We start from the raw sequence: 16,292 nt of genomic DNA, 5'->3' as shown, positions 1-16,292 counted from the left end.
TTTTTCTTTCTCTCGACGCGTCACTGAGAGGATTTTTCCCCCACTATATATTGGAGAGAAGGTTGGGAAAGAGAGGATAAGTGTCTCACTACTTGGAGTACTCTTGATGCAAGGCATTCTGCTGGTTTTACATCTGTGTGTCTGGGATATGATTGTCTCTCTATGTAAGCTAAATTATTTACCCTACTGTCCTCTCTCTGTCTCTTCTTCGCCTTTACATTCCACCACTTTTACATTGTCTCACTGTTTCACCCCTCAACCCTGAGGCCTTTCTCCTCCTGTTCATGCTCCATCTCCTCCTCCCTTACTCACCTCCTGACCCTCTGTGCTTCATCCCTGTCTTCTTCTCCACCTCTTCAGGAGCAGGAGTGTGCCCAGGCGTCAGATCACCGTTGTGCCCAGCTGGAGAAGGCCCGGTGTGGGCTGGAGCTGCAGCTGTCTGGCCTATCTGAGCGCCTGGAGGAGGAGGAGGCGTGCTCGACCCAGCTGGCCCACCACAGAGAGAGGCTGGAGGCAGAGAACAGCAGCCTCAGACGAGACCTGGAGGAACTGGAGAGTGCTCTGACTGCCACCGAGAGAGACAAACAGGTAGGCTACAACCGACTCCTTAAGCATTCTCTATGGCTTAGCACTGAATGCACTTAACCGGAGCGGAGAGAGATATTATTTAAAACAAGAGAACATCCTTGATTTGGGACTCCTGAACAGGTCTGCGCTATACTGACATGCTTCTAGTTCTACTTTTACCTCTCTGATGTTTTCCTCTGGCTTTCAGTATTGAATTTCATGCTTTTACTGTCCTCCTTTCTATCACTTTAATAGTCCCTGGGGAGTGACTATATTGTATATATCTAAATGCTAAACTAGTGTGACTACTACATGTACAGACAGAGGTAAATAGAGGGGGTGTTAACATATACTGTTACAAACCCCTCCGAGCTTTAGCTATTTCATTGAGGTTTATGGAAGGATTTAGATGGTATCTTTACTCAGGAATGTTTCATAGAATGTACTGTACTCACAGCATTGGTTGTCTATGATGGAGAGAGTTGAATTCCTTTGACTTAGTCAAATTAGTCCGTTTTACCTAGGCAATTAATATGGTACTCAGAGTGTATTTGGCATGAGAGGGGTTTTTGAGAAACAAAGAATAATGGTGTCAAATCCTTGAACTATGTGAATGTTTTGTTGGCTCATGTGGGTTTCCTGACATATACAGTAGAAAACAAGGTTGTTTCAATATGGATGCAGTACACTGGGATCTACAAGACTAGACCTGCATGGTGGAGCTATTGGCACTGTGCTTTCACACCTAGTAAGTAGTCGGTCTTGTTGTCATAACAGTTGTAGTACTATAGATATGGGTGTTTTTAATCAAAGTAAAATGAAATAAGTTACAAGGAATGCAGGCTATTGGGATTGAGTTGCACAACATTTTTATTGTACAGTTTTATCATTTCTATGGTATTTGTCATAGAATATGTGCTACACTTGCAACTTCATAAAAAAGGTATACATAATTCAGCAATAAGGCCCAAGGGGGTGTGCTATATTGTCTGATATACCACGGCTTTTAGCCAATCAGCATCCAAACTACCCTGTTTATAATGAGGCATAACCACTTTCCTCTAAACTAAATCATTTCTCTCTCCTCTCCTCCATTCCTTCTGATTTATTTATCTGTATTTCAAAGTCCTGACAGTCCCAAACTGTTCCCCTGGTTCATTAGAACCCGATGGCCAAAGTGGGACCAGAATGCTACATGCATGTTCCACTTTGATGTTCATGAAGAACAGATTGAGAGTAATGGAATCTGTTTGGTCATCGAAGGGATAATTGTTTTATGGTTTGGCTGCAAAGCCATGGACTAATGCAACTGTTTTCCCAAACCATCATCATGGTTATTGTATCAGTAGAAAACACATTGCCTAAGGGTCAAATTACTTCCAGATTAAAACATGCACTGTGGTATTCTTTGTACAGACAGATTTATACTCGTTTGATATTTTCGAAGGTTTATTATTTTTCTCTATTTAGCAACATGTCTGGGGAAGATAAGTAACAAATACAATGGGATATGTTTTATGATATCAGATGATTTTAATTTCCTCTTTCTCTCCCCCTCATCCTCCAGTCTTCAGACGGCTCAGTCAGGAAGCTGTCAGAGGAGCTGTCCCAGAGAGAGGAAGCTGTCCAAAAGCTTCAGAAGGAGAAAGAACACCTGGTGGAGCTCAGCCAGGTGAGAACTCACTGACCTCTCCTCACCTCACCCAGTACTAACACCTAGTGGAGCTCAGCCAGGTGAGAACTTACTGACCTCTCCTCACCTCACCCAGTACTAACACCTGGTGGCGCTCAGCCAGGTGAGAACTTACTGACCTCTCCTCACCTCACCCAGTACTAACACCTAGTGGAGCTCAGCCAGGTGAGAACTTACTGACCTCTCCTCACCTCACCCAGTACTAACACCTAGTGGAGCTCAGCCAGGTGAGAACTTACTGACCTCTCCTCACCTCACCCAGTACTAACACCTAGTGGAGCTCAGCCAGGTGAGAACTTACTGACCTCTCCTCACCTCACCCAGTACTAACACCTGGTGGAGCTCAGCCAGGTGAGAACTTACTGACCTCTCCTCACCTCACCCAGTACTAACACCTAGTGGAGCTCAGCCAGGTGAGAACTCACTGACCTCTCCTCACCTCACCCAGTACTAACACCTGGTGGAGCTCAGCCAGGTGAGAACTTACTGACCTCTCCTCACCTCACCCAGTACTAACACCTAGTGGAGCTCAGCCAGGTGAGAACTTACTGACCTCTCCTCACCTCACCCAGTAATAACACCTGGTGGAGCTCAGCCAGGTGAGAACTTACTGACCTCTCCTCACCTCACCCAGTACTAACACCTGGTGGAGCTCAGCCAGGTGAGAACTTACTGACCTCTCCTCACCTCACCCAGTACTAACACCTGGTGGAGCTCAGCCAGGTGAGAACTTACTGACCTCTCCTCACCTCACCCAGTAATAACACCTGGTGGAGCTCAGCCAGGTGAGAACTTACTGACCTCTCCTCACCTCACCCAGTACTAACACCTGGTGGAGCTCAGCCAGGTGAGAACTTACTGACCTCTCCTCACCTCACCCAGTACTAACACCTGGTGGAGCTCAGCCAGGTGAGAACTCACTGACCTCTCCTCACCTCAACCAGTACTAACACCTGGTGGAGCTCAGCCAGGTGAGAACTTACTGACCTCTCCTCACCTCACCCAGTACTAACACCTGGTGGAGCTCAGCCAGGTGAGAACTTACTGACCTCTCCTCACCTCACCCAGTACTAACACCTGGTGGAGCTCAGCCAGGTGAGAACTTACTGACCTCTCCTCACCTCACCCAGTACTAACACCTGGTGGAGCTCAGCCAGGTGAGAACTCACTGACCTCTCCTCACCTCACCCAGTACTAACACCTAGTGGAGCTCAGCCAGGTGAGAACTCACTGACCTCTCCTCACCTCACCCAGTACTAACACCTGGTGGAGCTCAGCCAGGTGAGAACTTACTGACCTCTCCTCACCTCACCCAGTACTAACACCTGGTGGCGCTCAGCCAGGTGAGAACTCACTGACCTCTCCTCACCTCAACCAGTACTAACACCTGGTGGAGCTCAGCCAGGTGAGAACTTACTGACCTCTCCTCACCTCACCCAGTAATAACACCTGGTGGAGCTCAGCCAGGTGAGAACTTACTGACCTCTCCTCACCTCACCCAGTACTAACACCTGGTGGCGCTCAGCCAGGTGAGAACTCACTGACCTCTCCTCACCTCAACCAGTACTAACACCTGGTGGAGCTCAGCCAGGTGAGAACTTACTGACCTCTCCTCACCTCACCCAGTAATAACACCTGGTGGAGCTCAGCCAGGTGAGAACTTACTGACCTCTCCTCACCCAGTACTAACACCTGGTGGAGCTCAGCCAGGTGAGAACTCACTGACCTCTCCTCACCTCAACCAGTACTAACACCTGGTGGAGCTCAGCCAGGTGAGAACTTACTGACCTCTCCTCACCTCACCCAGTAATAACACCTGGTGGAGCTCAGCCAGGTGAGAACTTACTGACCTCTCCTCACCTCACCCAGTACTAACACCTGGTGGAGCTCAGCCCATGGTGAGAACTTACTGACCTCTCCTCACCTCACCCAGTACTAACACCTGGTGGAGCTCAGCCAGGTGAGAACTCACTGACCTCTCCTCACCTCACCCAGTACTAACACCTAGTGGAGCTCAGCCAGGTGAGAACTCACTGACCTCTCCTCACCTCACCCAGTACTAACACCTGGTGGAGCTCAGCCAGGTGAGAACTTACTGACCTCTCCTCACCTCACCCAGTACTAACACCTGGTGGCGCTCAGCCAGGTGAGAACTTACTGACCTCTCCTCACCTCACCCAGTACTAACACCTGGTGGAGCTCAGCCCATGGTGAGAACACACTGTCCCCAGGGGTCATAAAGTGAGGTCAGGGTGAAATGTCGACCCTGGGTCTAACAGGAAGGGAGATTATGAGAGGGTTTGCAGAAATGCATATCACTCTCACTATAAAGAGCATGTATGCATATGCATGTGTGTGCGTGTGTGTCTTGTGTGGATTTTCTCTCTCTCGCCCTCTCTTTCTCCCTCTCTCTTTGTTTCTCTCCTTCCATCCATCATGCCCTATACTTGCAGCTATAGGAACCCCAGTACAGTAATGCATACCAGATGCTCTAACCAACAGTAGCAGCTTGATATCCTATATAATCTGTTAAAGTAATTTAGAATCTGAGCCATTATCCTACAGTACATTGACTGCTTATTATATATGTCCAGCGTGATGGAAGATGTCTGGAAGTTACAGTTTAGCAATTCAAGTAGTGTGAGAAATGGGAATGGAAATGGCTCAAAGCTCCTAAAATGTTATGAGGGATACAGTCACAGGGTCAGAAGTTATGGTAGAGTTACATACATCATGTCACCCCAATGAGTTTGTGTCAGTCTTCTGTTATCGATGTTGGAGAGAGAGGACTCACTCTTGGCATTCCCTTGAACAACCCAAATGAACTCATCATGGCTCCTTAGATCCAATATGGCTGACAGATGCACACGATCCCAATAGGGGATTAATGATTTAAGCTACATCTGTGGGCCAGACTCAGACATTTTGTTTTATCCCTGTATGCAGCAAGCCATTGAGGACCTGCAGAGCGAGGAGGAGAAGGTGAACCTCCTGACCAAGGAGAGGGCAAAGCTACAGGTGCAGGCGGAAGATGTAAGTGTATTTGGGGGAGATACGCCAAATTTGACTTCAGTAGTGTCTAGCTTTATGGTATTGGTACAGTATCATTGTAACATATGATCAAAGAACGTTATACTTCTATGATGTTTTTTCGGATGCTGATGAACGGTTATGCTGGCCCCTCCATTGAAGCCCAGAATCTTTAAAGCTTATGTTGTTATTCTCTCACTCTCACTCAGTTGGAGTACCTGTTAGAGCAGGAGCGGCGTGAGCGTGGGGAGCTGGAGAAAGGCAGGAGGAAGCTGGAGGGAGACAGCAGGTCCACTCTGGAGAGCCTCACTGAGATGGAGAGGATGAGGAGCAGCCTGGAGGAACTCATGAAGAAGTAGATTATATACACGCTTCATACACCATATACACGCTTCATACACCAGTGCAATAAGCCAGTTATAGGCAATCAGTTAACCTTTTACGGCTAGGGGTTTCGCTAGCAGAACGTTTCGACAACATCCGGTGAAATAGCAGAGCGCGAAATTCAATTTTTTTAATTTTTTATATTTAACTTTCATACATTCACAAGTGCAATACACCAAATTAAAGCTTAACTTCTTGTTAAACTAGCCACCGTGTAAGATTTCAAAAAGGCTTTACGGCGAAAGCAAACCATGCTATTATCTGAGGACAGCACCCCATCAAACAAACACATGACAATCATAAGTACCTTTCACATGAGCAGCTGCTCACAGGAATTGTGAGGGCAACCTGAATGATTTCCTTCAGAGAAGGAAACATATCATCATCCAGGAGGTTATTTATTTATTTTATTTTATTTTTATTTCACCTTTATTTAACCAGGTAGGCTAGTTGAGAACAAGTTCTCATTTGCAACTGAGACCTGGCCAAGGTAAAGCGTAGCAAATCGACACATACAACAACTGAGTTACACATGGAATAAACAAAACATAGTCAAAAATACAGTAGAACAAAAGAAAACAAAAAGTCTATATACAGTGAGTGCAAATGAGGTAAGTTAAGGCAATAAATAGGCCATGGTGGCAAAGTAATTACAATATAGCAATTAAACACTGAAATGGTAGATGTGCAGAAGATGAATGTGCAAGCAGAGATACTGGGGTGCAAAGGAGCAAGATAAATAAATAAATACAGTATGGGGATGAGGTAGGTAGATAGATGGGCTGTTTACAGATGGGCTATGTACAGGTGCAGTGATCAAATCAAATCAAATCAAATCAAATTTATTTATATAGCCCTTCGTACATCAGCTGAAATCTCAAAGTGCTGTACAGAAACCCAGCCTAAAACCCCAAACAGCAAGCAATGCATGTGAAAGAAGCACGGTGGCTGGGAAAAACTCCCTAGGAAAAACTCCTGAGAAAGGCCAAAAACCTAGGAAGAAACCTAGAGAGGAACCAGGCTATGAGGGGTGGCCAGTCCTCTTCTGGCTGTGCCGGGTGGATATTATAACAGAACATAGTCAAGATGTTAAAATGTTCGTAAATGACCAGCATGGTCAAATAATAATAATCATAGTAATTGTCGAGGGTGCAACAAGCACGTCCGGTGAACAGGTCAGGGTTCCGTAGCCGCAGGCAGAACAGTTGAAACTGGAGCAGCAGCATGGCCAGGTGGACTGGGGACAGCAAGGAGTCATCATGCCAGGTAGTCCTAGGGCTCAGGTCCTCCGAGAGAAAGAAAGAAAGAAAGAAAGAGAGAATTAGAGAGAGCATATTTACATTCACACAGGACACCGGATAAGACAAGAGAATACTCCAGATGTAACAGACTGACCCTAGCCCCCCGACACATAAACTACTGCAGCATAAATACTGGAGGCTGAGACAGGAGGGATCAGAAGACACTGTGGCCCCATCTGATGATACCCCCGGACAGGGCCAAACAGGCAGGATATAACCCCACCCACTTTGCCAAAGCACAGCCCCCCACACCACTAGAGGGATATCTACAACCACCAACTTACCGTCCGAAGACAAGGCCGAGTATAGCCCACAAAGATGTCCGCCACGGCACAACCCAAGGGGGGGGCGCCAACCCAGACAGGAAGACCACGTCAGTGGCTCAACCTACTCAAGTGACGCACCCCTCCCATGGACGGCATGGAAGAACACCAGTAAGTCAGTGACTCAGCCCCTGTAAAAGGGTTAGAGGCAGAGAATCCCAGTGGGAAGAGGGGAACCGACAAGGCAGAGACAGCAAGGGCGGTTCGTTGCTCCAGCCTTTCCGTTCACCTTCACACTCCTGGGCCAGACTATACTTAATCATAGGACCTACTGAAGAGATAAGTCTTCAGTAAAGACTTAAAGGTTGAGACTGAGTCTGCGTCTCTCACATGGGTAGGCAGACCATTCCATAAAAATGGAGCTCTATAGGAGAAAGCCCTACCTCCAGCCGTTTGCTTAGAAATTCTAGGGACAATTAGGAGGCCTGCGTCTTGTGACCGTAGCGTACGTGTAGGTATGTACGGCAGGACCAAATCGGAAAGATAGGTAGGAGCAAGCCCATGTAATGCTTTGTAGGTTAGCAGTAAAACCTTGAAATCAGCCCTTGCCTTAACAGGAAGCCAGTGTAGGGAAGCTAGCACTGGAGTAATATGATCAAATTTTTTGGTTCTAGTCAGGATTCTAGCAGCCGTATTTAGCACTAACTGAAGTTTGTTTAGTGCTTTATCCGGGTAGCCGGAAAGTAGAGCATTGCAGTAGTCGAGCCTAGAAGTAACAAAAGCATGGATTAATTTTTCTGCGTCATTTTTGGACAGAAAGTTTCTGATTTTTGCAATGTTACGTAGATGGAAAAAAGCTGTCCTTGAAGCAGTCTTGATATGTTCTTCAAAAGAGAGATCAGGGTCCAGAGTAACGCCGAGGTCCTTCACAGTTTTATTTGAGACGACTGTACAACCATCCAGATTAATTGTCAGATTCAACAGAAGATCTCTTTGTTTCTTGGGACCTAGGACAAGCATCTCTGTTTTGTCCGAGTTTAAAAGTAGAAAATTTGCAGCCATCCACTTCCTTATGTCTGAAACACAGGCTTCTAGCGAGAGCAATTTTGGGGCTTCACCATGTTTCATTGAAATGTACAGCTGTGTGTCGTCCGCATAGCAGTGAAATTTAACATTATGTTTTCGAATGACATCCCCAAGAGGTAAAATATATAGTGAAAACAATAGTGGTCCTAGAACGGAACCTTGAGGAACACCGAAATTTACAATTGATTTGTCAGAGGACGAACCATTCACAGAGACAAACTGATATCTTTCCGACAGATAAGATCTAAACCAGGCCAGAACTTGTCCATGTAGACCAATTTGGGTTTCCAATCTCTCCAAAAGAATGTGGTGATCGATGGTATCAAAAGCGGCACTAAGATCTAGGAGCATGAGGACAGATGCAGAGCCTCGGTCTGACATCATTAAAAGGTCATTTACCACCTTCACAAGTGCAGTCTCAGTGCTATGATGGGGTCTAAAACCAGACTGAAGCGTTTCGTATACATTGTTTGTCTTCAGGAAGGCAGTGAGTTGCTGCGCAACAACTTTTTCTAAAATTTTTGAGAGGAATGGAAGATTCGATATAGGCCGATAGTTTTTTATAATTTCTGGGTCAAGATTCGGCTTTTTCAAGAGAGGCTTTATTACTGCCACTTTTAGTGAGCTTGGTACACATCCGGTGGATAGAGAGCCGTTTATTATGTTCAACATAGGAGGGCCAAGCACAGGAAGCAGCTCTTTCACAGTGATCTGTGAGCTGCTCTGACAGCTGGTGCTTAAAGCTATTGAGGGAGATATGAGTCTCCAGCTTCAGAGATTTTTGCAGTTTGTTCCAGTCACTGGAAGCAGAGAACTGGAAGGAAATGCAGCCAAAGGAGCAATTGGCTTTGGGGGTGACCAGTGAGATATACCTGCTGGAGCGCGTGCTACGAGTGGGTGCTGCTATGGTGACCAGTGAGCTGAGATAAGGCGGGGCTTTACCTAGCAGAGACTTGTAGATAACCTGTAGCCAGTGGGTTTGGCGACGAGTATGAAGCGAGGGCCAGGTTATGCACAGCAAGCATATCTTTGGGAGGACATCCAGCCTCTCTTTTCTGGACAAAAACGTTTCTGGCCACTAACATCTCTTCTGTTTTAACATCAATACCGTAGTGCTTGGCAAACTCAGTTATGCATGATGTATCTAGGAAGCTTTTTGAGTTAGGGTGCATGCCTGTATGCCTTTGAGCAGACCTGCATCTACAGTCGAGAATCGCTGGTCAAGCTCACAAACCATCCTGTTCAAGCAGGGGAGCAACAACTCTGTTTTCATTGTTTGTGCCTAAACCCAATAAATCTCCCATTTTCCTTTGTTTGCGCTTTCTTGCTGCATCTGCCTCTGGAATATTGTGAATTTCACAGAGTGCTTTGGTTCTGTCATAAAGTTCTGTGGCAAATGCATCTGTGCGTTTGTCTCGCAGTGTGTCACATACAGCTTGTTTGCCGAAACAAGCTTCTGCTAGGTCTACAGTCTCTTTCTGGAGGAACTTGTGTAGTCACTCAGTTATAGAAAGAAGGGACTGAAATATCAGTAACAAATACACGGTGGAGAACTTATGAAGCTTTGCTCTCAGACCAACAGCCATGGGGGATCCAATGGCAGATAGACAAACAAAAATAGCAGTTAAAGTGTCCAGGACTGCATTTATGGACTGCAGCTTGCATGCCCAGCGAGTGTTTGAGAGCTGTACAAGTTCAGCTGATGCTATTCCAAGTTTGGACTGAGCTTCTTTGAACTTGTGGTGGTTAACCTCTCTTGGGTATGTGGGGCGTGACCGTCCCACCTGCGGGACACACTATTCAACAGCCAGTGAAATAGCAGGGCGCCAAATTCAAAACAACAAAAATCTCATAAATCAGATTTCTCAAACATACAACTATTATATCCCATTTTAAAGATACACTTCTCCTTAATCCAACCACATTGTCCAATTTCAAAAAGGCTTTACGGCGAAAGCATAGCATTAGATTATGTTAGCACATCACCTTGACAAGAAAAACCACACAGCCATTTTCCAAGCAAGGAGAGGCGTCACAAAAACCAGAAATACAGCTAAAATTAATCACTAACCTTTGATGATCTTCATCAGATGGCACTCATAGGACTTCATGTTACACAATACATGTATGTTTTGCTCGATAAAGTTCATATTTATATCCAAAAACCCCATTTTACATTGGCGTGTAATGTTCAGAAATGTTTTGCCTCCCAAAACTTCTGGTGAATGAGCACATCAATTTACAGAAATAAACGTTGATAAAATATTAAACAGTAATTCAAAGAATTATAGATACACCTCTCCTTAATGCAACCGCTGTGTCAGATTTTAAAAAAACTTTACAACAAAAGCACACTTTGCAATAATCTGAGTACAGCATTCAGACACGAAACCAAACCTGCCATTTTGTGAAGTCAATAAAACTCAGAAATAATATTATAAATATTCACTTACCTTTGATGATCTTCATCAGAATGCACTCCCAGGAATCCCAGGTCCACAATAAATGTCCATCATTTATGTCCAAATACCTCCTTTTTGTTCGTGCGTTCAGTCCACTACTCCAAATGCAGGAAGCGCGCAAAAATGTCACGACAAAAAGTAAAAAAAAGTTATATTTACGTTCGTAGAAATATGTCAAACGATGTATAGCATCAATCTTTAGGATGTTTTTAACCTCTCTAGGACCGGCGGGACGAATTCGTCCCACCTACGTAACAGCCAGTTGAATCCTGTGGCGCGATTTTCAAATACCTTTGAAATGCTATTACTTCAATTTCTCAAACATATGACTATTTTACAGCTATTTAAAGACAAGACTCTCGTTAATCTAACCACACTGTCCGATTTCAAAAAGGCTTTACAACGAAAGCAAAACATTAGATTATGTCAGCAGAGTACCCAGCCAGAAATAATCAGACACCCATTTTTCAAGCTAGCATATAATGTCACAAAAACCCAGAAGACAGCTAAATGCAGCACTAACCTTTGATGATCTTCATCAGATGACACACCTAGGACATTATGTTATACAATGCATGCATGTTTTGTTCAATCAAGTTCATATTTATATCAAAAAACAGCTTTTTACATTAGCATGTGACGTTCAGAACTAGCATACCCCCCCGCAAACTTCCGGCGAATTTACTAACAATTTACTAAATTACTCACGATAAACGTTCACAAAAAGCATAACAATTATTTTAAGAATTATAGATACATTACTCCTCTATGCACTCGATATGTCCGATTTTAAAATAGCTTTTCGGTGAAAGCACATTTTGCAATATTCTAAGTAGATAGCCCGGCATCACAGGGCTAGCTATTTAGACACCCACCAAGTTTAGCCTTCACCAAAGTCAGATTTACTATTAGAAAAGTTTGATTACCTTTCCTGTTCTTCGTCAGAATGCACTCCCAGGACTTCTACTTCAATAACAAATGTAGGTTTGGTCCAAAATAATCCATAGTTATGTTCCAACAGCGACGTTTTGTTCGTGCGTTCTAGACACTATCCCAATGGTAAATAACGGTCACGCGCACGGCGCATTTCGTGACAAAAGATTTCTAAATATTTCATTACCGTACTTCGAAGCATGTCAACCGCTGTTTAAAATCAATTTTTATGCCATTTTTCTGTAAAAAAGCGATAATATTCCGACCGGGAATCTGCAATTAGGTAAACAGCCGAAAGAAAATACAGCACGGGGTCGAATCGGGCACGCGCCTAATTCCATTGTCCTCTGATCGGCCACTTGGCAAAGGCGATAATGTGTTTCAGCCTGAGGCTGCCTCGACATCGTTCAGGTTTTTCCCGGGCTCTGAGAGCCTATTGGAGCCGTAGGAAGTGTCACGTTACAGCTAAGATCCTGACTCTTCAATAAACAGAAGCAAGAACAACAACACCTTGTCAGACAGGCCACTTCCTGCATGAAATCTTCTCAGGTTTTTGCCTGCCATAGGAGTTCTGTTATACTCACAGACACCATTCAAACAGTTTTAGAAACTTTAGGGTGTTTTCTATCCAAAGCCAATAATTATATGCATATTCTAGTTACTGGGCAGGAGTAGTAACCAGATTAAATCGGGTACGTTTTTTATCCGGCCGTGCAAATACTGCCCCCTATCCCCAACAAGTTAACATAAATCTTCAGTAATATTTCAACCGGACAATTCCAATGTCTTCAGAAAAGAAAAGGAACACAGCTCACACGGCGGCTCTGAGCTCATGTCATTTCCTCACTCATCTGACTCCAGGCCCTCTCGTTTGCTCCATGTTCACAATAGAAGCCTGAAACAACGTTCTAAAGACTGTTGACATCTAGTGGAAGCCTTAGGAAGTGCAAAATGAACCCTAAGTCACTGTATAGGCAATAGGCAATCACTTGAAAAAACTACAACCCTCAGATTTCCCACTTCCTGGTTGGATTTTTCTCAGGTTTTTGCCTGCCATATGTGTTCTGTTACACTCACAGACATCATTCAAACAGTTTTAGAAACTTCAGAGTGTTTTCTATCCATATCTACTAATACTATGCATATCCTACCTTCTGAGCCTGTGTAGCAGGTAGTTTAATTTGGGCACGCTTTTCATCCGGACGTCAAAATACTGCCCCCTAAAACAAATACACATTCTCCAAGAAACTGAAACATTCAGCAGCCTCCGGAATAGCCCTGCAAGTATGACACAACACCAAATGATGCTCATGAGCATAGCAATGTACATATACTGCCTCCAGATGCAGCACTCTGAAATGTGCTTGCACACCTCCTTTGGACCCACTCATGACAGCTGCACCATTATAGGTCTGTGCAACGCACTTTAGGCCTGATACCCCTCTCATTTGGAGCTGCTGTTGCAACTCATTTGCTATTGATTGGGCATCAAATGACTTGATTTCTGCAAGTGCTAGTAAATGCTCCTTAACTGTCCCCTCTGTCACATACCTAACACACAGAACCAACTGTTCAGACTGCCCATCCCTGAGCACAGCATTCGATCATGTCATTCTGAGATTCTGGAGAGAGATACGTCGCATTTGATGGAGTGTTGTACCTTTGCAGGAAAGGGTCAAACTCCTTCAAAAGCTCCATACATTCAAGAAAATTCCCTCTATTTGTTCTTTCACTAGATTCATCATTGGCACGGAAAGAGTGTCCCCGTCTTCCTAACATTGAGGTGACCGAAACAATTCTCCTCAGATACTCCCTTCTCTCTGCAATATCACTAACATGGGCAGATATTAAAATCTGAGCAATGTTCCCATGATTGCTAGTTGCCTGGTAGCTTTGCTATGCCACAACACTGTCTCTGTGTGTTTGTGCCATCTCATGTTTACCAAAGATAAACAAAGGTTTTTTCCAATTCTTGCAGCCATTACTGACAAAATAATAAAATGAAAATGTTTTTGCCAAAAACTCTACATGGAAAGCAGAAAGATGCATTTTTGTGGACAGGGTACTCTACCCAATTGCATTTCTCAAACCAGCAGTGCTGAAATGCCCTTTTCTGTGTACCAAAACTTTAGTGTGGGTAGTTATTCAGCTTCACTTGTCTGGGCCCAGTGTCTTTATCACCTAAATCGCTCTCATTTCTGGAAGGAGTTGCTGCAGTGGCTTGATTGCTTTCTTTCTCTGGATCTGTTCGCTGTTCCTCTCGCTCTGGATCTGTTACTTGTCCCTCTTTCCCTGGGCATGCTTGCTCTCTCTCACTTATACAGCATACATGTTGATCTCTGCCTTGCACAGAAGCCTTTCTTTCTGCATGACCATTTAAGATATCATGAAAATCATTTATGCCTAACAAAAGTAAGACATATGCTGTCATATGCTCCATAAATTTACCTGAAAGCTTAAACATCTACTCTCTTTTTTTAATCACTAACCTTCGACATGCTCCCTCAGCCTCCAGCTTCTTTCCCTCATTCTTGTCTGCTGTGTTTTGACGTGTATTGTTATTAAACTCATATTTACAATAACTCGAGGCTTAATAGGTGATTAATCAGTTTAAGTTTAATTTGTTTGTTTGAACTGGTAAAATCTTAATTTCTCACCGGATTGGCCTTCGGCATAGCTGATGGCACTGCCTCTCTTGAAGGCTTTCCATATATCCAGCTAACATTAGTCGTTAGCTAGCCTACAGTTGAGAAATTGAGGATAATACAATGACATTGCGATCAACACTATGTTGCCTTTTCTACACATGACCTGCTGATAATTGTTTTGCAATGGCCTACTGAATGAAAGAAATTGAGTATGAAAAGATATGTGCATGACGTTACGTCATCCGTCTCATTTATAGCCTGACACAGATAGCAAAACTACATTGAATACAACGTTAATTAGATATCATCGTCACATAACGGTGTCTTTTAAATTCAACATAAGTTACCGTTAGCTAGCTCGCAATGTCTGTTACACTGTAACTTACAGGCAGCCTCTCATAAAAACGTATTGGTTAACAAAGCTTTGATTATGACCAAAGTTTATAGTAGTGAATACTCTCTCTGTTCTAACTTACCACAAATTCACATCGTAGCCTATCTACATGAATCCGTCCTGTCAGAGCCTTTTCCTGTCCGTTTACTGTTAGCTAGCAGTCTCAAGCCACAGAAGTAGGTAACGTTAACCAAAATTTTAGCTACAAGTAGGCCTAACAGTCACTAGCGTGTGCAGCATTCTCTGCATCAGCAGCCTCCCCCAGGTCCTAGTGCCCACCCAGTAAGAAGTTTAAGATGCGATGGTTGACGAAAAAAAGGAATCACAAAGAAAATATATTGACTGATATATTGATTTATTTAGGGGGGGGCTAATGAATATTTTTGGGGGGGCTAAAATAGGCCTAGTGACGTCCCTGTTATAGACAATGGCAAAACATTGAAAAAAGAACAGTTGAGGAGTTCAATAAGAACTTATAGACAATGAGTTACAGAGATATGAGATATTTATAGAGAGAAATATAATGCAAAGTGGCTTAGTTTTTTCATAGACCCAATAGAGTTGGGACTGGGTGAATAGTCTGTTGAAATACCCATCTTATCCTCAACCAAAACAAGGGGAATTGGCAGACCGACAGTCCAGGTGTTGTCAACTGATGTCTTTGCTAAGGAATTGCATCTGCATACTATATCAGCCATATGATATCTGTTCAACATCCAAGAAATGAAGAAAAAAACAGTCCAGAAACAGTATTTGGTTTGGTGCTTGCAGACATTTGGATTGCATGTCTCTGGCTTGCAGCAAAACAGATGCCTGGTGGAGGTTATAACATGATAACAGTAGTGCAGAGGACCGTTATCTAGATTTGAAGGGCTCGGGGCCTCGGGCCAGGGTTTCAGTAATGTCCTAACTTGTTGGTATGTGCCTCTCAGTAATATGAGGCTGAATGGAGGAAGGTGTTCTCTGACCTTTACCTGGAGAGTAGAACCAGCTGTGACATACAGGACACAAATGCAATAACATTTTCATTCCCAAAACAGAACTGGGCCTTGACGTCAGATGTCATTCATTCATTTCCCCCCCTTTCCTTCCCTCCTTCTCTTTCACTCACACACCTCTCTTTTGCACAAAAACATGTTCATTTTCAAAGGAAGAGGGGTCCTTGAAGTCATTCATCCTCGTTGCACAATATTATTCTCACTTGTGAACGCCGATCAAATGAGTGAGTCACCTTGTTGCACCACAAGGATCAAACGAAGTCTGCCGCTCATTCTCTCTGCTGAGCATGTCCCCTCACAGGGCAGTTCACTGTGGAAAAGGTATGATGATGTTGATATATTCTCTCTCTCTTTCTCAAGGAGAGATGTGGAGATAACCAGCACCAGTACCAAGCTGGAGGCAGAAGAGGCCCTAAACATCAGCCTGCATAGGAGGAACAAGGAGCTGCAGGTTGGACCCAGACTGGAGATGAAGGGGTGTTCGAGTGGAGATATTGAGGGGTGGCAGGGGAGGGGAGAGGGGTTGATGTTGT

General features: G+C 44.1%; 1 protein-coding gene and 1 long non-coding RNA gene across 6 annotated transcripts in view; both read left to right on the top strand.

Annotated features, from left to right (window-relative positions):
• LOC115201279 (myosin-16) overlaps nucleotides 1–16,292 on the top strand; it is a 48,857-nt gene that overhangs the window by 10,935 nt on the left and 21,630 nt on the right. For 4 of the 5 annotated variants that reach the window (XM_029764768.1, XM_029764771.1, XM_029764770.1 and 1 more), the window contains 5 exons: nucleotides 361–588; nucleotides 2,135–2,239; nucleotides 5,207–5,293; nucleotides 5,500–5,645; nucleotides 16,120–16,210. In XM_029764768.1, the coding sequence (XP_029620628.1) occupies nucleotides 361–588; nucleotides 2,135–2,239; nucleotides 5,207–5,293; nucleotides 5,500–5,645; nucleotides 16,120–16,210 (657 nt within the window). Of the gene's footprint in view, nucleotides 1–360; nucleotides 589–2,134; nucleotides 2,240–4,329; nucleotides 4,345–5,206; nucleotides 5,294–5,499; nucleotides 5,646–16,119; nucleotides 16,211–16,292 lie in introns of those variants that run through there. The other variant, XM_029764772.1, reaches the window with a different exon arrangement.
• LOC115201280 (uncharacterized) lies at nucleotides 5,923–9,942 on the top strand. The gene is made up of 2 exons (XR_003879720.1): nucleotides 5,923–6,067; nucleotides 9,332–9,942. It is a non-coding gene; the product is annotated as an uncharacterized LOC115201280 (long non-coding RNA).

Source organism: Salmo trutta, chromosome 10, assembly GCF_901001165.1.
Source record: "Salmo trutta chromosome 10, fSalTru1.1, whole genome shotgun sequence".
In the NCBI taxonomy this organism is placed as follows: Eukaryota; Metazoa; Chordata; class Actinopteri; order Salmoniformes; family Salmonidae; genus Salmo; species Salmo trutta.
The sequence above is the reverse complement of the archived record's forward strand: the minus strand, read 5'-3'. Positions and strand labels throughout refer to the sequence as shown.